The sequence below is a fragment of the Vigna angularis genome, chromosome 5, assembly GCF_016808095.1.
Source record: "Vigna angularis cultivar LongXiaoDou No.4 chromosome 5, ASM1680809v1, whole genome shotgun sequence".
In the NCBI taxonomy this organism is placed as follows: domain Eukaryota; kingdom Viridiplantae; phylum Streptophyta; class Magnoliopsida; order Fabales; family Fabaceae; genus Vigna; species Vigna angularis.
In genome coordinates this window covers 7,261,638-7,285,954 of record NC_068974.1, presented here as the reverse complement: position 1 = coordinate 7,285,954, position 24,317 = coordinate 7,261,638, and the positions used below count along the sequence as shown (strand labels likewise).

General features: G+C 32.3%; 1 protein-coding gene across 9 annotated transcripts; it reads right to left on the bottom strand.

Moving 5' to 3' along the window:
• Positions 1–399: 399 nt before the first annotated feature.
• LOC108340764 (uncharacterized) lies at positions 400–22,756 on the bottom strand. 9 transcript variants are annotated; one of them, XR_008248818.1, is made up of 7 exons: positions 22,499–22,755; positions 22,088–22,309; positions 16,618–16,730; positions 10,711–11,018; positions 10,522–10,625; positions 8,416–8,571; positions 400–491 (listed from the first exon to the last, which is right to left on the bottom strand). XR_008248818.1 is itself a non-coding variant. In XM_052877544.1 (6 exons), exons 1-6 carry the CDS (start codon positions 22,682–22,684, stop codon positions 605–607), a joined length of 1,074 nt encoding a protein of 357 aa, XP_052733504.1. In that variant the 5' UTR covers positions 22,685–22,756; the 3' UTR covers positions 400–604. The 9 variants fall into 9 exon arrangements, 5 of the variants coding, with proteins under 5 accessions (XP_052733504.1, XP_052733505.1, XP_052733506.1 ...); XR_008248817.1 differs by lacking the exon at positions 400–491 and adding an exon at positions 901–1,569; XM_052877544.1 differs by lacking the exon at positions 8,416–8,571 and having other exon boundaries at positions 400–745; positions 22,499–22,756.
• Positions 22,757–24,317: the final 1,561 nt, after the last annotated feature.

Genomic DNA, 24,317 nt, shown 5'->3' with positions numbered 1-24,317 from the left:
ACTAAGCGAAGATTAAACACCAACTAGGCAACTAAGCATACACCCAATCGCAAGCACAAAACATATTGAATATTGAGCCAAATAAGAGCAGTAGAATGACAATTAAAGTGCAGAAATGCATGAATAAACTACTCTATCATCTAATCCAACATGAATGAACCAACTAAGCGAAGACCAGTCATGCTATCATAATTGTGAACTAAGCGAACGCAACACACCTATTCCATCCAATGTATTCCATACATATTGATCAACTAAGCGAATATTCAATCACCAATTAGGCAACTAAGCGTATACCCTTTGCAAGAACACAATCAGATCTAATAGAATGTCAAACAGAGCAGCAAATTACACACTTCTAGCTTAGAAATCTCAAGGAAACAATTCACTTTCGCTAATGATCAACCAAACAAACTTAAGCTAACATTAAAACGAAGAAACCGCACGGTATTATTGGTGAGGCCGAATGATACAAGCGAGGCCGAACAATCCTGAGCCAGCGAGAAAAAAGGAAAAGAAATGCAGAAACGAAGAGTTGGAAACCGAACAGTACAAACAGTAAAACTGAATGGTATAAGTAAAGCTGAACAATACAAGAACAAACCTAACGATCTCTAACAGTGTGACCTATTAGAGACCGAACGATATTATTGATAAACCGAATGGTAAACAATAAATGCAGCAACAATAAAACGTGCAGAATCAAAATGCAAATAGAATCAAACGCAGCTGAACTGGAACGAACCTGCAGGAGAAGAAACAATGGCAAAACACGAACTTAAAGCACAAAACGCAAATGGAGAAAACACAATGCATAGAGAAACGAAAATTAGAGTGCGAAATTGAAAATGGCAGCAAAGAGAGGATAACAATGCTGGAACGAAAATGTAAAGGCAGGACAAAAAAAAATCATATTGCAATTCAAAACGAAATTGGTTCATTACAAAAGAAGAGATATAAAAAGCAAACCTAAAACCTAAACCCCCAAAGGGGGGGCTGGAATATGCACCAAGCTCCCAACCTAAGAGGGAAGAAACGTGAATGAGGGGGAGGAGAGTAAACCCTAAATCTAATTTGGGGTTTTATAAGACCCAAAAGACCAAAATGCCCTTCCTCACGGGCTGCTCTTAAAAGTAGACCAAAACTGAGCCCAAAGTCATAAAGTTTGACCCAATTACATTATAAAACGAAATTAAACTATAATATTGATGTGGCCACCCTCTTGAAGTCCCATAATATGTTTCCAAACAACGCATCTGGTCACTGCATATGACCGTTCAGTGATTTAGTGTTCTGTCGTTCGAATCAATATTGCTCCCCAGGTCACGCGTTCGGTGTAGGCAGTCTTTGACCGTCCGGTACAACAATGCTCAGCTGGTTAGTTCACTAGTGATCGGTGAAGTTGTTCACTACCGTCCGGTACAAGCATTATGACACCGATCGGTGCAACACATTTCTCAAACCGTTCGGTGCAGATTTGTCAGACCGTTCGGTGCATATATGTCAGACCGTTCGGTTATGTGCAATAGGTCCAAACCCTCTTTCTCTACCTTTCTAACAGTGATTGTCCTACAAATAAGAATTGGAATAATTAGGCCCAAATAATTCAAATTAATTAAAATAAGAATTAATAGTCTAATTAAGACCAAATAGTGAAAATAAGACAATAATGGAGAATTAAACACAATTCAATAACACAATTCGGTGTGAAAAACTAAGTGAATCGTATAAAATTGTGATTCATCAAGAGCGTTTAGACATATAAGTCTTATAGATGATTTGGTCTTAACATTCACAACCTCGTTTTGCCTATCGGTTTATGGGTGACTAGAGTTGAAAATTTGAAGCTTGATTCCTAGCCTAGACCAAAGTGTGTTCCAAAAATGCCTAAGGAACTTGGTGAGGAAACCTTCTTCGAGCAAGTTCATAAAGACTCCATGGAGATGTAGAGTGAAGTGCGGAAGCCATGAAAGATGTAGGTAGTGTGACATGAAGAGTGGATTTGGGTTGATCTTGAAGGAGGTGAGGCCAACCAACAAGTCAAAAGGTAAGGATAAGTCTTAGTAGAAGACAATCCTAAGAGAACTTAGAGGAAGAGAGAATACAATTTGGCATAATTTCTCTAACATCTATTTCCATGTTGTTTTTACAAATGGTAGAGCACTTTTTATGTAGAAGGAGGAGTGACTCAGGAACTAGAGTTCATAAACCTAAGAAGGATACATTGAACTAAAAAGGTTCTTGAAGCTTATAATGACAAAAGGGGATGAATGAGATCATTCTCCTTTGAAAGTGGTTAGATTCAATGCATGTGAGCCTTCTCCCTCTTTCTAGAAGAACGTTAAGGCTTAAGCAGACCTAAAAGAAGCGCCTCCCACTCCTAAGCCCAATTGACGCCATGAAGCTTCAAGAACTAGACCAATTGACACTAGTCTTCAAAGGTAATGTAAAAACAAGACTTAAAACAAGGTCTTCGGCCTAAATATAGGGCCTAAAAGAAAGAACATATGTACAATTTTACAAGGCTTAAGAGAAAACAAGAAATTAGTAGTCTATCCTCCATAGAAGTAGAGTCGTTTGACTTCCTTCTTCTTCTTCCATCCTCCTAGCCATAGCTCTTGTTAGAGGTCCAATGTTTTCCCTAGATTGTCCTCCATCACTTGGTATCCCTATCAAATACAATGGTCCTAGGCAAGCCGTGGAGTTTCACTACATCTTTAAAAAAGAGTTTTTTCTATCAACCTTGTGGCATGGTATGAAATAAGCCATCTTGATGAACCTAAACACAACCACAAAGATAGAGTCAAATCCCCTTTGAGTCTTGGGTAGACCATGGATAAAATCCATGTTAATGTCTTCCCATAGGAATGAACCAATAGGGAGAGGGGTGTACAAACCATGAGGCAAAATCTTAGCCTTGTCTTGCAAACATGCAATGCACTTATGACAATGCTTTAGCTTTCCCCCTTCAATACTTAAGTGACTCATGATCACTATGAATGACAAATTCCTTGCAGACTAGATAGTACTCCTACGTTTGAAGGGACCTTACAAGAGCACACAACGATTTGTCATAAATGGGAAATTTAAGAGTCACACCATTAAGATTTTCACTAAAATATGCAATGGGTACCCCTGTTGTAATAAAACTCTACCTATTCCCACACCACTTCAATCACATTCTATCTCAAAAGTTTTTGAAAAGTTTGGAAGAGCTAGAATCGGTACATTGGTGAGCTTGTGTTTGAGTTTCTTGAAAGCCAACTTTTGTTTCTCTCCTCACACAAATTTCACATCCTTTTTCACCAACTCATTGAAAGGTGAAGCTATTCTTGAGAAGTTAAGAACAAATATCTTATATAAGGATGTTAAACCATGAAAACTCCTAACTTCTCCCACATTTTGGAGAGTTGGCCAATCTTGAATGGTTTGGACTTTGATGGGATCAATAGTCACACAATGTTGTTCAATATGAATCCTAGAAGGACCACTATATCGTCACAAAATGTGCATTTTCCTTTGTTTGCAAAAATATAGTTGTCCCTTAAACTGGAGAGAACAATTTTCAAATGTCCTAGATGTCCATGAAGACTCTATCTATACACTAGGATGTCATCAAAGTATACAACCACAAAATTTTCAATGTAATCACTAAGGAAATGGTTCATTAATCTCATCAAGGTGCTAAGTGAATTAGTTAAGCCAAAGGCATTACTAACCACTCATATAGACCAAATTTAGTCTTAAATGTGGTTTTCCACTCATCACCCTCTATTATTCTTATTTGGTGATAACCACTTTTAATATCTATTTCAGAAAACATGGTGGACCCATGCAACTCATCTAACATGTCATCAAGCCTAGGAATTTTGTGTCAATACTCAATGGTGACGTTATTGATAGCCCTACAATCACAACACATTCTTCACTTTCCATAATTTTTAGGGACTAACAAAATGCGCACAACACAAAGACTTATACTCTTTTGAACCCAAACATTGTCTAACAATTCTTGAACTTGAGTTTCAATCTCTTTAATTTCTTAGGGATTTTCTCTATATGTTGTCCCATTTGGCATGTTTTCCCCTAGAACAAAATCTATTTGATGTTCTATCTCCTAATTGGTGGAAGACCCTTGGAATCTTCTTACGGAAACACATCACCAAATTATTTCAAAAGTTTATCCAAAGGAGATAGACACTTGGGTTTTAGAGTTGAAGTAATGCATGTGTTAGGAGCTTCCTCCCCTAAATCTATGCATATGTTCTCCTCGTTTCTTTCTTCATCACTTAGTTTCCTCATTTGTAATTGATCCTTAAACAACTTAAAAGATGGCAAGGAATGAAGAACAAACTTATTTTCCTTGTGGTGGAAAGTAATATTATTAGTAAGACCATTGTGTATAATTTTCTTGTCAAATTGCCATGACCTTCCTAAGAGAATGGGACAAGCTTCCATAAGAATTATGTCACAAAGAATATTATCTTCATAATTCCTTATAGAGAGCTTGACCTCCACTTGTTGGCCTATATTGAAATCCCCTCCTTCATTTAGCCATTTAAGTTTGATACACAAGTGGACACATTAAACTACAAACAACTAAAGAAAACAAATGGCCTAATGGTAAAGTTAGAAGGCACTTAAAACCTTTGAACCTTACCAACTAAAAATGTTTTCAATATGGTAAAAAGGAGTGATGGAGGACAATCTAGAGGAAGCTTAGGACCTCTAACAAGAGTTATGGCAAGAAGGATACAAGAAGAGCAAGGTTTATAAAGAACTATGCTTATTTAGAAGATAACATACTAGTCCATTCGCCCAACGATGAACAAACAAGGCACCCAACAAGCAGCTCAAATTGATCTTGGCCGAGAGTCCCAACCGCCCAATGACCATGGTGCTCGCCCAACGAGAAAAGAAGTCACTTGTTCCACGTTTTGGTAAAGAGCTTCAGCCGCCTAGCGACATGTTGTGCGCCCAACAAGAATGCCTTGAGCTGCATTACGTATTTGCACATTTGGCATGCAAAGTGTGACTTTTCCAGCTTGCCTTTATAGTTGGCACTTAGTTGGCTCTTATTTTCGACTTTGGAGTGAAATGTGAGCTGATGAGAGGCCTCCATGACCTATAAATAGGAGTGCTTGATTAATGTAAACTCACTTTTGATACAAGTAATGAAATATTGTTGAACTTTCCAGCCATGCTTCCTCTTGAGTTAACTTTAGTTCTTAGTTCTTCTTCTTCTTCTCTAGCTTAGGAAGCCCTTCTAAGCTTGAGGCACCATACACTCACCACACTTCCACCTAAATTCACTTTAAACACTTCAAACACCTTTAATTTCACTACACCTTCAAAGTATGTTTGCTTCATCTGTTACTTCAAGCTTTTGAAGTTGAGGATTTTGGTCTAAGAAGCTTCCATCAAGTGGTATTCAGAGCATATCGGTCAATCTCTATGCATGAGATAAGCTCTTCTGCAGTTTTCTTTGTGTTCATTTTGTTTTATGTTGTTTTTCTATTCTTTTTTGCTTTTGTGCTTACTATTTCATTAATTCTATTTGTTCAATTTGTGTTTCATCCACTGTTTGATTGTTTCCAATGCTTGTTCTTGTTTGTTTAAGTAATTTAATCGGTGAAGTGTTATGTTTGAGTCATTTTTCTTGTTGAATCAATTTCTGTCATGTGAATCTCAAAAACTAATGTAGTGTTCAATTTTGTCTCAATTCTAGTTTATTTGCTTTCATTTAGTGTTGGTTTGAGTTCAGAAACATGTGTGCTAAATATAAACCAATTATAGGCAGTGAGATATCCATCTAGTCTGGGTGATATTAGCTAGAACATGCAAAGTCTGATTTGTAATTTGATTTTTGAAATCTGGAAAAAGAATTGAATTCTACTAATTTATTCTCGGTGCAATATCTTTTGACTCATATCACCACAGATTTGGTTCATGTTAATGATGCATAAGACTTGGTAAACCATAAGAACAATGAAATGTAGAATGCATAGCTTGGTTACCTAAAGTCAAAAGCACATTTGGTTGTTTTTGTCCAAATTCTAGTTTTTCACAATTCTATATATCCTTTTATTCTCTAGTTTGACTTTAATTATGTCAAACCTCATTTTTCTAGCTTAGTTTAGTGTGTTTACACATTCTAGAGTCCATTTCATTACTGCTTAACCATTTGATTCATTAGAACTCCAAATAAGGTGTGTAGTTGCTTAAAATTCTGTAGTTAACATTGTAAAGTCATATTTTGTTTTACTTTGAATCTGACATTTGGCAGTTCAAACAAGTGTTTTTGGATGATTTAAAGTTGTTGAAATGGTTAGCAAACACTTAGTACAGCTATTGTGCAATTTCACTACTCAAAACCTCAATTTAAAGTTCCTTTTATTAGTGTAAAGTTGAACCCAATTATGTTTTCAAAATTTTAGCAACTAAAATTTGTTTGGATTATAGAAAAATATCCAAAGAATATTTATGCAACTAAAAAGCTACTTTTATCCTGTTTTTGTATCTCATGCTCAATAAACCCAACTATAACAAATATTAATTAAAATATTCTTTTAAAGTACAAAAACAAATTAAGAGTTCAATATTAAAGGTTAAATGAGAGCATAAATATGCATTCATCAAACCCTTCTCTTGTAATTATCACTTACATGTGGTAAATTAATCTAAGTCTAATCCATATCTATGTTCTATAGATACGTGACAGAAACTAATTTTCTTTCAATGCAACAAATCTCACTTTTTCTCATAAAAGGTATGATCTTATCTTATTCAAGAAGATGCACTTTTATTATAATTGAATAATATATAAATTTTAATCATCACCCTTATATTTTACAAAATTTTGACAACATTTTGCATTGGTTTTCAGGTGACACAAAATGAAAGTGGTGACATAAAATGTATATTTTTGCCCAACACAAAGTGCAACAAATCAAAATTGAGTAAAATATATGAAATGTATATTATTATTTATGTACTAATCAGTTAATAAAATGATGGCAACCTCCTTAGCTAGGTTGGGCCAAAACTAGGAGATGTACATGGAGGGGTGTTTCTTTGGATGGATGATGCAGAAAAGTGGTGGTAAATGGTCCAAAGATGATAAACTAAGGTGTTGATGGTTTAAAAGCTCATGACTTCTAGGAGATATGGTGGTGATGGTGCAGTGTTTGGTGGTTCCAAGAGAGATAAAACCAACTAGGGAAGAAAGTGACTAGAGGGACCTCTAGGATTGCTCTAGTCTTAATTTAGGAAATGTATGGCCATAATTTGGCAGCATAATATTACATTAATCCAAGATGAAATACAAATGTGATACAAGGGTGGAGACACCTCTATTTATAGGTCAAGGGTGTCTCCTTCTAACCCTAAAAGCATGATCTCCCACCTTTGCTCTCATTGGCAAAAAATGAGGCCTTTTAAGGATTGGACAAGTGTCCATAAATCCTCTCCAGTGATGGGACGACATGTGGCCATTCACAAAACACAATCCTCTCAATTCCTAGAGTGTCATGTGATCACTACTAAAAGCAAATTCTCTCCAATGGTGGTGGGACATGTGGCCACTAACAAAAAGAAATCTTCTCCACTCCTAGGGTGTCATGTGGTCACTTCTAAAAACCAAATCATCTCCAATGGAAGCATGATACATGGCACAAACTTTCCATTTGGTTTGGATGTCTAACTTAAAGAAAATCCTATGCTAATTAGGCCTTAATACAGGCCTTAAACAAACCTACACTACTCTTCAATCCATGATTTGCAATGACTCCAATGGTGGTCCACAAGGTAGAGTTGACACCATCTTCAAGGATGAATTTCACTCTCTTGAAAGTGTTTGACCATGGCTAGGGGGTATGTCATCATAAAATGTGATTACTCTTCTCAAACTATTAAACCCAATTGAAAATGTAATACTATTATTGTTAATACAACCTTCATTACTTTTCATATAAAGTTTAAATTACATAAAAAGACATATAAAATTAGAAGAGTACTACATAAATCAATGGATTAAATTTCAAACAGGAAATTAAGGATCGTTCAATGAAACAATGGAACATATATAAAACAAGAAATAACAATTGTCGAGGATCAGACACTCCTAGACTCAATACTAACAAGTTTTAACCAACCAAAGTTTCTCATAACATATTATACATCAACAAAATAAAATACAATTTAAATATATACAAACACATATTAACTAATCACAACTTATTAGAACACAATACCAACACCAATACATTTATATATATATATATATATATATATATATATATATATATATATATATATATATATATACTTAAAACTAAAAAATATAGAAAAACAAAATCTAACCTGGAATGGAGACCTAGAGGATTAAAGAATGATGGCTGACGAATGGTAGAATACCTTTAAATGATAACAACAATGGTGAAGATGCATGTAGAGGTGGTGGTTATACGAAGAGAGCGACGACATCTTGGAGGTTCAATGAGGGTGATGATGCCTTGGTAGGGTGACGAGTAGCAGAGACGTTTGGTGGTGAGAATAGGAGCCACAAAGACTCTGCTACAGCGACGAGGAAAAGTGAATAAAGTGACATTGAATGGCGGTCAAGTGTATCTCAATAGTGTGAAGCTAACGAACAATGTGAATGTTTAATCCTTACAACAACAAAGAACACACTTATGACCAACAATGTGGATGGTCCGACGAAGAATAACAACAAAGGTTGCCTCAAAAATGGTTTTGAACAATGTGGAAAATGATGGAGATAACTATGCACCAATAGCGAGAAGTGAAGAAGATAAATTGTTTATGCACAAGGAAGTGAAAATAGAAAGAAAATTTTAAAAATTTCATTTAGATGCAAGAGTGTATATAATATATACAATTGATTATGTTAAACACATCATTCATTATGTTAATAATAAGTATGCTATGTACACCCAATAGTCTCACGTCACTTAGGAGTCGGGCCAAAGACATTTTAAATACTCTTTCCTTCCACCCTTGAGGTGTGTTTTAAGAACAAAACTCTGACAAAGCACTAGTTCTACAATTAACAATCCCTCATATGAGGGGTCATTGACTCTAACGATCCACTTAGAAGACTTAGGATTGGAATATTGGCTCCCATCGTGGACCGATAACAAGGTTCTAAGATGAATCATTAGTCCCTTAATCCCTCAATTAGGGATAAACAATTATTTCCCTTAAACCTCAATTGGGGAGCTTATGTTCTTACTATGCTCAATAGTTCCACATCGTTTAGGAGTCGAAGTCAAAGACAATTTAAATACTCTTTCCACCTTTAAAGGTGCCTTTTAAAGACAAAATCAAGACGAAACACAAGCTCCAAAGCGGACAATATCTCAAATGATGGATGATTGACACTAACGATGTCTTAATAAACTTGGGATCAGAACATTGACGCCCATCGTGTGACCGATAACAAGGTTCTAAGATGAATCATCGATCCCTTAAGCCCTCGATTAAGGATGAACAGTCATTCCCCTTAGACCTCAATTAGACGGCCTATAATGTTTTGATCCCAAGTTCACCAAGTGACATCGTTAAAATCAATCACCCCTCATATGAGGTATTGTCCGCATTAAAGTTTGTGCTCCATCACAGTTTTGTCCTTAAAAGACGACTTAGAAGGTGAAATGAGTATTTAAGCTACATTTGATCTCGACTCCTAGGCGATGTGAGACTATTTCATATATTAGAACATAAACCTCCCAGTCAAGATCTAAAGGGAATGAAGATTCATCCCCAACTAAGGGAATCGATAATTTGTCTTTAGAATCTTGTTTTCGATCCCACAGTATGCATCAATGTTCCAACTTCCAAGTCTGTCAACTGTCATCGTTAAGGTCAATAACCACACATCTGAGATATTGTCCACCTTAGAGCTTGGAGCTTCATCAAGGTTTTGTTTTTAAAAGACATGTCGAAAAATGAAAAGAAAAAAAAATATTTAAACTGTTTATGTCTCAACTCCTAAATCCTAAATGAGCTAAAACTATTCGACATAAGTACAATATGTTTTGTGTTTTTTCATATGTAATTGATTATGAAGCACACATAATTGATCACATGACAACATAATAGATTATGGACCCCTCATACTCAATTAAGGATATTATTTTTTTTTGCTTTTATAATTATAATAAAAATAAAAATAAATAAAATAATTTTTCACTAATTTCTTTCCAATCAAACCGGTATATTTCCACCTGCTTCTTACATTTATTTTTCTTATTTTCTCTTTTTTACCCTATATTTTCATCTCTCTACAAAATGAAGCATTAGTATGTAAAGTGAATGACCAATAAATTTGCAGATTAAACAATCACTTTGACTTATTGTAACAACATAAATTGGCTTAGAACTACCAATAAATTCACATAATTAAGTTTGCTTTCTGCTTGTATGCAGAAATAAATTAATTTCAAACAAGAGATACGGCGTACATACCATCATTACAATAAGACCATGAAGAAGGCTTACCTCTTCTAAACTTTCTTTTGTTTTGTCTGCATAATACAGAGTATTTGAACAGTCTGCACCATCCCAACAGTCAGACATGTGGGGAAAAGTGAGGTTTTGAAGACCTATTTTTCCAGAAAAGAACATTTTAGAGACGAGAAGATGACTTTGTAGACCTTGGCTCTTCACTATATTTATACACGCCAATACCTCGCTTTCTTCCAAGTCTTCCAGCATCAACGTACTGCACAAGGAGAGGGCATGGTGCATATTTATTGTCTCCAAGACCAGCATGAAGAACTCTCATTATTGACAAGCACACATCCAATCCAATGAAGTCTGCAAGCTCTAAAGGACCCATTGGATGGCTAGTACCTAGCTTCATTCCTCTGTCAATATCCTCTTTGGTTCCAACCCCAGTGTAGAGAGTAAAAAAGGCTTCATTTATCATAGGCATAAGGATTCGATTCACTATGAAACCTGAATAATCCTGGGAGGTAATTACTACCTTGCCCAACCTACACATTGAGCAAACACAAAGAAGAATATTATGACAGTGAATTCTATCCTGCTGCTACTTTAGGCATTAAACCACACAATCAGTCCACATTCACAACACGATTTTCTTTGCCGCAAATGACATTATTTAGAAAAAAAATTCTCCAACTTTTGTATTAGTTGATAATGCATTTAAATTATTATATTTGACTAATTTTGTTTAAAGATAATTTTGAGTATGTAAATATATAGTAATCTAAAATATAGATCCGCAATGTCCTACATTTAGACTACACATTAAATTATTTGTATTCGTGTTAGTATCCATACCACATAGACTAGTACTCTTTATTCTTCATGGTGGGAATTTGGTACTAAAGAAGTCTAATTCGCACCTCCGTCTTGCCTTTTTAGTTACTAAAACTCTTCGGAATTTCGTTTCTAGGGACTGAATTCAAACAAAGAAAACGCAACAAAAATCGCATATGGAAGGTTGGAGTTCGATTCCCCAAAATTCGAATCCCGACTTACTAGAGTGTTCTGATCTGATTTTTTTTTTTCTGACATAGCATAGTTCTTTTTTTAATTTTTCAAGATAACACACTTTAGTTAATATTTATCTTAGTTGAACGGATTTTTGAGAGGACAGAATTCGGTTCCCGGGCAACCGAGTTCTGACTTGGTTTTTCGTGATTTTGGCCAAGCTATAGCTCGAAATTCGTTTCCCGAACAAGCAAGTTTTGGCCTTTATTGTCATGATTTTGGTCTAGCTATAGCTTGGAAGTCCGTTCCCTAGAACCTAAGTTTGGAGGCCAAACAAATAACTTTTTTGTATTTTCCCAGGTTGGAGTTCTGTCTTTGGCGAAGCGATGTTGGGGGTGGGTTTATATATTTTTTTTGTTGAGAAAAGGTAGGAACTTGGTTATGTGTTTAAAAATGGCCAGGCTAGCACTCGAAAGTTGTTTTTGTAGTTATGTATAGTTTTTCATTTTGTTGAATTATATTTTTGAAATAAATTTTTTGACTGTCATTTATTAAAGAATAAAAGATGAGAATAAAAATTACGAAAGGAAAATTGTGTAAGTATATGAAAAAAAAAATATAAGTTGCATTAATCTTACTAAAAGCATTAGAGGGTTAGCATCAACAAAATAGAAATTTTATTACTATAAGTTAAAACCATTGGAATAACACAAAAATACATATAAAAAAAAGGAGATTACATTGGGTTACTTAGACCACATTTCAATTACTAACATCAGTGATTCAACCATCATTAGTAGATGATGGACCACAACAAATATAGTCAGGTGACTCAACCTTCATGAAATTCACATAAAGAGACATTGTCTACGTAGGAACTAATATTGAAAGCCAATGAATGACATGTTGAACATCTTCATCAATGGAACATCTTCGTCAGTAGCTAAGAAAACAAACTCTGAAGCTCCTTCTTCAAAGAATTGAAAAGAGATATGGTACCACAAATGCCTTAACTCAAGTTTCAGTGGTCTCAACAAATGACTTCTTATGATACGACGTATATGAGTTATACTAATCTCATTTGGAAAAGTATATAAGGCAAAGATTCTAGCTTCAAAATGTACATTAACATTAAATGAATTGAAAGCATTGTACTCCTCAATGAAAACCATGTTTATCTAGTCTACTAAAGAAATACAAACCTTGTGAAGATAGTATGAAAGTAACCCTTGTTAGGAAATTTATGATAAGACAATTCAATTTAGATTTAGCTAGACTATGAATTTGATAGGACTTTAGTTGTAAGTTTTATTAGTACATGGATTAATAGTCCATCAACTCCATTAATGGTACTTGACAACTTTATTGGGCAAGTGAGTCAAAAAGATGGAATGCTTTTACTTAGAGTTTGAATAAATGGTGTCACGTGGACTCTATCACAGATGATATGTTTATAAATTTATATATATATATATATATATATAAGTTGTTTTAATTTCATTCTTGTTTTATAAAATTGATATTTTAATTAGAAAATTTGTATTAATAAAATTGAAAAGCTATAACGGGATAGAAAATTTGTTTATTTAATCCAATCAATTACACATAATAGATTACATAATTGAAAATCGAATTAAAGAAAAAAAATTATTGTACTGGTGGTATAAATCTTATACCATCCTTCAAATCGACATAACTTCAAATTTTCATATCTTTTTATTATTTGTCAAGTTGGTAGATGTATATCTATTTTTTAGGTGAACAATTCAATATATTTCCAAGTGTGGAGACAATAGACAAATGGATCTATACGTTGAACTTTCTCCACTGATAGATCATTTGTGTGATATCACTATCTTATTTGATTTGAACCGTGTCATGGATGAGTTTGTTATTAACTATTCTCACGGATGAAGGTAGACAATTATAGTTACTATTTTACGGTCCCCACAATGTATTCTTTGGGTTATTTTGTAGAAGCTCATAGAAGGTGTAAATATGCTGGATGGACATGGTGACAAGGGTGTTTGATCTAAAATATAAATCGTAACCATATAGACTGTTTGTGATGCATGCCCGTTTAAGAGGTCCGCTATAATAAACAATTGTTGGAGAAGACAGGATAAAGTTTGGTGTAGTGGAAGACGACGAGGGAGTTGGGTTTAGAAGAGAAACTATTTCTTCGGTCGACCTTAGGAAGGTAACAAACAATTCAATTATTGTGTTAATTGGAAAATTAGACTTACAAATAATCCTTTCTATAACGTCAACATCACTTGATATTTGAGGAGCATCATATACAATGGATCATTGTTCATTCAATCTGGGTCTTTTGAAGTAGAACTTGTTGATGAATGTGATAGTTGGTAATTGTAGATTTGTGCACACTTTTTTCTTTAAGAGGTTGAATGTGCAATTGTATGGAATGTGAAAGAGTTTTGGGTTTTGACATTGGAACTACACACCATCTTCAGACTCAGTAATTTCACCATTTGAAAATAAGGTTGCAAGATAGGAATTTGAATAGTTGTCTTCTTCATTGATGAAAAAGTTGTCTATATGAAAGAAGTGTATATGTTGATGTGCTTAGAGTGATTGTAGAGGTTTGGTTTATTATGCAATAAAAGATTGTGATAGGTTTGGTTTAAGTGTTGTTATTTATAATGGAAGTTAAGTATGGTGTTTTTAGTAGAGTACATGTCAAATTTAAGTGTTTTAAAGGTGAAAATATAGGGTAACCGTGCCAACACATATCTTCATTTTTAGAGCATTTAAACCATATACTGCGAGATGCTATAATCAACAAATGCTCTGACATCGACTCTAACAAGGAGACAAGACTTAAAACCTTTATTGAGTAACCCTGCAAAATAGTAAATAAAATTGACTACCTTCAACGAGTGAGAGTAGTTAGTAACAAACTCATCCTTGACATGATTTAAATCAAATTAGATAGTGATATCACCCAAATAACCGTGAAAAAAAAAGAGCTAAACATATAGATTCATCTGTCTACCATTCCCACCCTTGAAAATATATTGAATTATTCATCCAAACAATAGATATACATCCACCAACACCTAACAAACAATGTAAAGATATGAAACCTTAGAGTTATGTGAATTCAAAAGGTGGTTTAAGATTTAGACCATCAATATTGTAATTTCTTTTAATTCAATTTTCAATTATGTGTAATTGATTGGATTGAATAAACAAATTTCTTATTCAGTTATAACTTGTTGGTTTCTTTATTACAAATTCTCTAATGAAAATATCAACTTTATAAAACAATAACGAAATTAAAACAACTTTAATATATATATATATATATATATATATATATATATATATATATATATATATATATATATATCATATGTGGAGAGTGTATGTGACATCATTTATTCCAACACTAAGTAGAATCATTTCATCTTTTTAACTCACTTACCCAATAAAGTTGTCAAGTACCATTCATTAAGTTGATAGGCCATTAATTCATTTACTAATAAAGTTCACAACTAAAGCTCTATCAAATTCATAGTCTAGTCAAATCTAAATTACGTTGTCTTATCTCAAATTTCAAAACAAGGGTCATAAGCACTATAAAATGTTGTTCCTACTATCTTCACAAGGTGTGTAATTTTTTAGCAGAAGGTAAACATAGTTTTCATTGAGAAGTTCAATGCTTTCAATTCATTTAATGCTAATGTACATTTTGAAGATGAAAGTTTTGCCTTTTATACTTTTTCAAATAGCATTAGTATCAACCCTATGTGTTGTATTATAAGAAGTCATTTGTTAAGACCATAAAGTTAAGTCATTTGTTGTACCATGTCCCTCTTTAATTTGTTGAAGAAAGAGCTTCTGAGTTCGTTTTCTTAACCACTGATGAAGATATTCAACATATCATTCATTAACATTTAGTAATACTTTCATATCATTCATTAACATTTAGTAATACTCTCTATGCAGATAATGTTTCTTTATGTAAATTTCATAAAGGATGAGTCGTCTGATTATATTTTGTTGTAGTCCATCATTCATTAATGATGATGGACACACTAGAATTAATCTTTGGGATATGGTTTAAGTAACCTAATATAATATCTTTTCTTATGTATTTTTGTGTTATGACACTCTTATAATGGTTTTAACTTACCGTAATGAAATTTCTATTTTTGTTTGATACCAACCTTATAATATTTTAAGTAAGATTAATGAAACTTGTTTTCTTGTTTCATATACTTATACAATTTTCCTTTGATCATTTTTATTCTCATTTCCTATCCTTTAATAAATGATAGTCAAAAAATTATTTTAAAAATATAATTTAACAAAATTACAAACTACACGTAATTATAAAAACAAATTTATTTTTTTTCCTCCATTCTCTTCATTTTAATCAGTTTTTTTTAAAAAAATACAAAATTACTAGCTCGAAAATCAGTTACCCGATAACCAACATCCGAGTACCAGCCCGATCATTGCTAAAAAAACATGTTGTCGATACTAATCTATTTTTCTCATCATCAAATCACTTATCATATATGTATATAGTCTAGGAAACAAAGAAAATTGAGAGGATGATTTTAAGTTTATATGTTTGATGATACCTAAACAGGAAAAAGAGACAAATAATAGGTGTCGCGCAAGTACTCCTTTACTTCATTTATAATATATTTTACATGAAAAATGTTTTTTTAACAATTTTTTTACAATAATAACTTGTGATTGATCATTTTAAATATACAGACCAATAAAATAATGACACATAATCTTTAATCAAAAAAATTGTTAAAACATCTGGCTTTATTTTCTTTTACCATATTTCTCAGCTATTTTCATTTATTCATTTTATTTGTATACTTTTGTTTTCTTTTCTGTATTATTTCCTTAAAGTTTCCTACAATTTTATTTAGTAGGTGAGAAATTTCGGAGAGAAGGAAGCATGAATTTTGCGAGAGGAGAAATAAAAAGAAATAATTTTAAAAAAATTAACTATATTATGTTTTTTACATATTTCAATTTATTTCTGTTTTATTTTTCTTCTATTAATTATTTTTAATTTAAATATTATTTCTCCTATGCCTAGGTTAGCCGTACCCTCACTAGAACAGGAAAATCAAACATTCTTACCTCTCTGACAATGCTTTCGTAGTAGCAAATGTCTCGTCAGAAGTGTCTGCTCCCCGTATAATCTCTATCAATTTCTTCAGAGGCGGAGGGTTCATAAAATGCATTCCGATCACCTGAGAAAAATGAAGTTAATATATATTAAGTTCCACATTTTCTTATCTCGTTAATCATTTAATATAAAAAAATTATTTTTTTAATTATTGAATAATGATCATCTATTATATTGAGTTGATTTTCTACTATACGTAGATTTGAACATGACTATTAGAATAGAAAAATCGATTTATAAAAAACTTATAAAAGAAAATCTCAGGCGAATTTTCTGTAAAGTAAGGAAATCCAAAAAAATATATAACTAAGAAATAAAATTATTCAATAAAACTTTATTTGCTTGATTTTTTTATTTGTTTCAAATGTTATATTATTTCCGTAATACATACTACATGCACCTTTTTAAGTCTTAAAAATATTGAATGTATTTATCCTTTTATATTACATATGCATCTTTATCAAAGGTCATTGCAATAAATAAAAAGTTGATGTAAATACTAGTATAGAAAAGACCTTTAATGTCATCCTTTAGATGTCTGACCTTTGAATATCCAACGTAAAAAATGATCAGTGACATTTTCCTTAAATAAAACAACCATATAGACATCTGTTCTAGAGGGAACAGACGTCTAAAGCCATATAGACGTCTAATGTGGGACAACAAAATTTTATATACTATTTTTGAAATCTAAAAAGTCACTTTTTAACTCCATTTAGACGTCAGATCCCGCCAATCCGACTTCTAAAGCCATTTAGACGTCTGATGTGTGGGGAACAGACTTCTATATACTCATTTTTTAAATCTAAAAAGTCACTTTTTAACTCCATTTAGACGTTAGATCCCGCCAATCCGACTTCTAAATCCATATAGACGTTTGATGTGGGGAGAACAGACTTTTATATACTCATTTTTAAAATCTAAAAAGTCATTTTTTAACTCCATTTAGACGTCAGATCCCGCCAATCCGACTTCTAAAGCCATATAGACGTCTGATGTGGGGGCAACAGACTTCTATATACTCATCTTTTAAATCTAAAAAGTCATTTTTTAACACCATTTAGACGTTAGATCCCGCCAATCTGATTTCTAAAGCCATATAGACGTCTGATGTGGGGGGAACAAACTTCCATATACTCATTTTTTAAATCTAAAAAGTCACTTTTTGACTACATTTATACGTCACATCCCGCCAATCCGACTTTTAAAGCCATATAGACATCTGATGTGGGGGGAACAGACTTCTATATACTCATTTTTGAAATCTAAAAAGTCATTTTTTAACTCCATGACGTAAGATCCCGCCAATCCGACTTTTAAAGCCATATAGAGGTCTGATGTGGGGGAACAAACTTCTATATACTCATTTTTAAAATCTAAAAAGTCATTTTTTAACTCCATTTAGATGTCAGATCCCGCTAATCCGACTTCTAAAGCCATATAGACGTCTGATGTGGGGGAACAGACTTCTATATACTCATTTTTTAAATCTAAAAAGTCACTTTTTAACTCCATTTAGACGGCAGATCTCGTTAATTCAACTTCTAAAGTTATATAGACGTCTGATGTGGGGGGAACAGACTTCTATATACTCATTTTTGAAATCTAAAAAAAAACACTTTTTAACTCCATTTAGACGTCAGATCCCGCCAATCCGACTTCTAAAGCCATATAGACGTCACTTTTGCACCGTTTAAAATTAGTTTTACTCCGATTACATTACTCTTTGATAAATTATCTTTCATTTGAACCGATTAAAATGCATTTTCGTTGGGTTCTGGTGCAGTTTTGCTCGTTTCCTTGGGCGACATTCTTGGGCGGCGATTTCTTGCGTTTTGCACTCCTCTAATTTCCTCCACTTCGTTTTTAAAACCATCCAATACAAAAAAAACGTAATTCATTCTCTTCAACTAAAATATAAAGTTGTAAACTCAAATCACCATGAGCCAGGAGCAACCAGAGAGGCCTCAGGCGGAGAAAGATCCAATCAAATACAACGACGCTTTAGACGTCTGATCTATAGTGTCAGACGTCTATATAGACGTATGGTCTGTAGTGTCAGACGTCTATATTGACGTCTGACAGTGCAAACCGACGTCCCATCAACATCACCCGTAAAGACGTCAGGTCGGGATCAGACGTAAAAAGCCCAAAATAACAAACGTCTAAAGCTTTTTCTGCACTAGTGAAATGTTGTTCTGACCACAAGTAAATGTTGTTCTGACCACAAGTCTTGTACTGTTAAGGTCAATTAAGCACATGTGAATTCAACATATTCTACACTTAGTTATCTGTATTTCTTCGGAGCACAATAACTTACCCACCAAATGTTCCCCATTTCCAATACTTTGTACTAGGAAAGGTACTCTTAATGCTTGAATGTCCCCAGTCCCCACTGGTAGAATTTTCTACAAAGCTGCATCTTCTATGAATATGTGGATAAAACCACAACCTTGATCGATTCTTGAGTACAATTTTTTAAACAAGTGACCCTCCTAGGCCTAAAGGAACACAACCACAATCCCGCTACCTCTCTATGGTCGAATCCCATGCAATCTTTCATATAAAAAAGAATTAAAATATGTCACTTTATCAAAACCATAAATGAGGGCTCAATATTAGAGTAAAAGTTGTACTTAAACTAAAAGTCATACTTGAATATAGAGAAAAACCAAGTATAAACTTAATTTCTATTGTATCTAAAATACACATAGAATAATATATTTATAATAAAAAATAATACAAATATATATGACAACCATACATAAATAGGGTATATAAAACATATTGTTACAAACAATATCAATAATATCTACCAATATCAAATGTGTATGCTTTCCTAATTAATATAAAACTTAATATATCTAACATTTTCTTTTAAACGGGTGCATATAAATTGTACAATACCAAGTTTGTTATAAATATAACCAATTATCTATCTCTTTAAAGATTTAGTGAAAATATCTACTAACTGAACTTAATCTTATTATGTCTAGCTACAATCTTTTCTCGAATGAAATGATAGTCAATCTCCATGTGTTTGGTCCTCTCATGAAAGACATTATTAGAATTGATATAAAGAGTTGCTTTTTTGTCGCATATAAGTGGCATTTTAGTGACATCTTCAAATTTTAACTCTCTAGACTTGCTTAAACCAAACAAGTTCATAAACAACAAAGGCCATAACTCTATATTATGCTTCTACACTAGATCTTGTCACAATACTTTGTTTCTTGCTCTTATAAGAAATCAAGTTACCATCAATGGAGACACAATACTCGAAGGTAGATCTTCTTTCAAAAGGAGATTCTACTCAATTAGCATCTAAATAGCAAACAACTTTTGCATGGTTATTGGAACCATATAAAAAATATTTTCCAGGCGAACCTTTAATATACTTTAACATATGAATGATTGCATTTCAATGATCTTCACATGAGAAATTGAGAAATTGACACATCACATTATTTCTAAAAGAAATGTCAAGATGGGTAATTGTAAAATAATTTAATTTCCCAACCAATCTTCTATATTACTTAAGATCTGAAATAAACTCTCCCTAATTTGGTAGAAGTTTGGTAAAAGACTGAATGATCTGTCTCACTTTGAGTTATACCAAATTGTTCAATAGTACGAGTAAATTTGCCAAACCACGTCCTAAGAAATTGTTTTAGGCCATATAAAGATTTGAGAATCCAAAAAACTCCCCTGAGCAACAAATCTGAAAAGTTATTTTATATAAATTTCTTCTTGTAAATCTTCATTAAGAAAAACATTTTTTACATCCAGTTGATAAAAAAGTCATTGTTGAAGAACAAACATGGTTAAAAGTAAATGAACATAAATCATCTATCATTGATAAGAAGTATCACCATAATCAAATCCGAAAATTTGTGTAGCCTTTGGCTACATGTTGAGCTTTGAGACGATCAATAGTACTATCAGGACCAAATTTGATAGCAAAAATTCACCTATAACTAACAATAGATTTCTTATACAATAATGGGACAAACTCTTTAGTTCCTATTTTGAAGAACATTAAGTTCATCTAGCATAGCCTGACACCAATCAGGATAGGTTAATGCATCACTGACAAATTTAGGGATGGACATAGAAGAAATAAACGAAAGATAGGTATAAGGTGACATTCACATAATCAAATAAAAGTTAAGATAAGAAGAAAAACACTTGTATTCTTTTTGGGATCGACTAAATCCTAAAAACATGCATTTATGTGATCTATGAGATAATTTATCAAGACTCTTGAATATAGTGAAAATTATGTATGAGATTAATTTTTCTTGTCTTGAATATACATATAGATTCCTCTGTTTATAATAGAAGAAATATAGGTTAAACCTAGAATACAAAGAAGAAATAATAACAAACTAATTAAAGATAAATATAAAATAAAGATAATATATTTATCGCTCCCCTCAAGCTAGTGCATACAAATCATATGTATCAAACTTGTTACTAATATAATTCATAAAGATTTAGGAAAAATATCTCTTTCTACACTCGAGTGACACCAAATTGTTAATAGTTTGTAAAGACGACATAAAAAACGAAATATCAACCCAAAAAACTTCCTTGAGCAACAAATCTGGAAGGTTGCTCCATGTAAATTTGTTCTTATAAATCGTTATTGAGAAATGCATTGTTAACATTCAATAGATAAAGAAGTCATTGTTAAAGAGCCAGAAAAAACATATATGGACGAGTTAAATGTAATGGTGACAAAAATAGACAATAGCGGAAGAAGTTATAGATGGAAGAAATTATAGATGAACAGGAGAGAAAAACCTTAAAAGTTTAAGATTCTCTAATCCAGACACTTGGAAAAGAAAGAAGAACAACCTCGATGTGACCAAAATACTCCAATTGTAGTAACTAAAAATGAACTTTTTACAGTTAAGTTTAATTGATGACTTGCAACAGCCTTAATGTTTTACCGAAATGGAAGATAATATAACAACTATTTATTATCATTTTTATCTATTGATATGCTTTTTCATCTATTGAGACTCAATTGATATAATCAAATACCTCACTAGACGCTCTAACTATACTTCTACTGACTTTATCATTGCATAGTTTTCTGCAGAAGAATCGCGTATAATCTAATAACTGAGCACACCCTAATAACTTCGCATAGTCTATTTCTATTCTATTACTATTATCGCAGAGTTCTCCGCAAATAAACCTTACTCGATGCTTATACAACCTTTCAAAACTCATGCTTCATTCACATCTAGACAAAGATTTCACTTTTCTAACAGCTTATCTACTTACACCAAACGTATCGATAAGAAAAGTAAAATGTAATTTTAGAAAACTTGGCATAATTTAGTACTTTTTTATTTAGAAATGTTTCTCAAGAAGTTTGATCAAAACTTAATAAATTAACTTAAGAAATACCTGACGCGGCCTGGTTGTAGAAGACGCTATACGCGTGATGGAAATAGAGCTCGTGTTTGAAGCGAAAATCGCAGAACTCTTCGCAATCTTGTCCAATTTAACGAATAAACTCTTCTTCACGTCTTCGGATTCCACAATCGCTTCGATTATAAAATCCGCCGTGTGAAAGTCCTCTAAATTCGTGGTAAAACGCAGTCGTTTAAACACCTCAACTCCCGCCGCCTGTCACACACACACAAAAATCATCCCCAAATCGTCCAATTCATTCTAACTGTTCGAAGAAAAGAAACAAGTTTTTTCAGTAAATTAAAATTTATCTCTCAAAGAGACTACAATCAAGCACAACATTCGGTTACACGAAAAGCGAATATAAGGAATTGAGATTAAGAGAGGGTTTGATTTTGGAGTGACCTGAGAAAGGGTGCCTTTGGAAACAAAACGGTCGATGGAGGAGGAGATGGAAGACGAGGCTTTGGAAAGAACTCGGTGATCGAGGTCGTGAAGGAAAACGTCGACGCCGTGCATGGCAGCAACTTGCGCTATTCCCGATCCCATTTGGCCACCGCCCACCACCCCGATTATCTTCACCTCAGACATTTTCTATATGATTTATCTGTTTGTTTTCGTCTGAATTCAGCGCCGATTCAGTTGAGTTTCTTTTATGTTATGATTTATGGAGTGAAAACACATTAAATTTAATCATGTTTTGAAAATTATCTTAATGTCAAAAAGAATTGTTTTTTAAAATAAAATTAGCTTATATAAATGTGAGGAAGTTGTATCAAACGTTTGTATAAAATGACACAAAAACAAGTTTTAGTATATAATGAAAATTATTTTAATTTTTTTATTTAAAAATCTTGAAGAATTTGTTCAAAAGTATATTTTATTTAGCCATAAAACAAAGATAACAATGAAAAAAAAATATTTGAATTTTAGTTTTTTCATATGTCTTTTATTTTTCAATTAAATATATTTTTATTTTTATTTTTGTTTTATGATAAATAAGTTCTAGTTACGTGACGTGGTTAAATGGCATAGCGTGTGCATACACTTTCAAGCTAGTTATTAAATGTTAATAAATTAAAAACATCTACTTGGAAACACTTTAGTATTTTATATTTTATATAGGTATTTTCACCTTATCTAAATATAACGCTGTCTTTATATGAATGACCTAAATTTTATTTATACAATAACATGAAATAACTTACCATAGAGATAAATAAGTAAAATATGAAAATTGTTTTAAAGAATTTTATTTTAGTTTAGGTTAATTAAGTTTTAAATTTCTCAAAGACATTTTTAATTAATTTTATATTAATTTATTTTTTATTTTATTGAATATTCAAAGTTTTTATATTTTTAATGAAATTTTTATGTTTAATTCATTTTTGTTAATTAAGTGATGTGTTGGATTATTATGTTTTGATGATTTTGACATAGTTAATTGTAATGATCTATAGATTAATGTCGTCATATATATATATATATATATATATATATATATATATATATATATATATATATATTTTTACTAATTTTTATAATTGAAAAAGTAATTTTCTCTATGAATTATTTTAAATCTAAAATTTTTAAAAATAATTAATTTTAAACGAAACGAACATATAATTAAATATTTGACAACAAAACGTAAAATTTGTAAGATTCGGAAAAATAGAAATTTATAAGTTTATATTTTTTATATTTGTTTAGAACATAATTGTTATGTTATTTCTTTATTTTTATATTTTTGTTTAGGGACAAAAAAGTCTTTTACCTATATTTAATTGTTGTAGAAATTAATTAAGGGGTGATTTTGTGTTTAGAAACCTATATAGAAACTCAAAATTAAAGAGAGAAAATAGAGAAAGAGAGGAGATTGACGTTTTGGGAGAAGAAGAGAGAGAGAGAGAGCAATAGGAAACTCTTAGTGTAAAGAAAGATTTGTGATGTTTTAGGATTGTAGATAAAGTCATATCATTGGCCAAGGTATGGAGATACTTACCTTTGCTTGTTTGTTGTTGTATGACATGAATTATTGATTGTCTTGATTGGTTAATTCTAGTTTTCATGCATGTGTGAATAATTATGATTATGATTCTATGTGGTTATTGTTGGGTAAGAGTTTATGTATGCATGGACATAGGATTTATGTAATATTTGTGATGAGTTTTTCCTATTAATGTATTATGTATATTTTGTTGGGTTATCCTAACAGAGGGTTTGA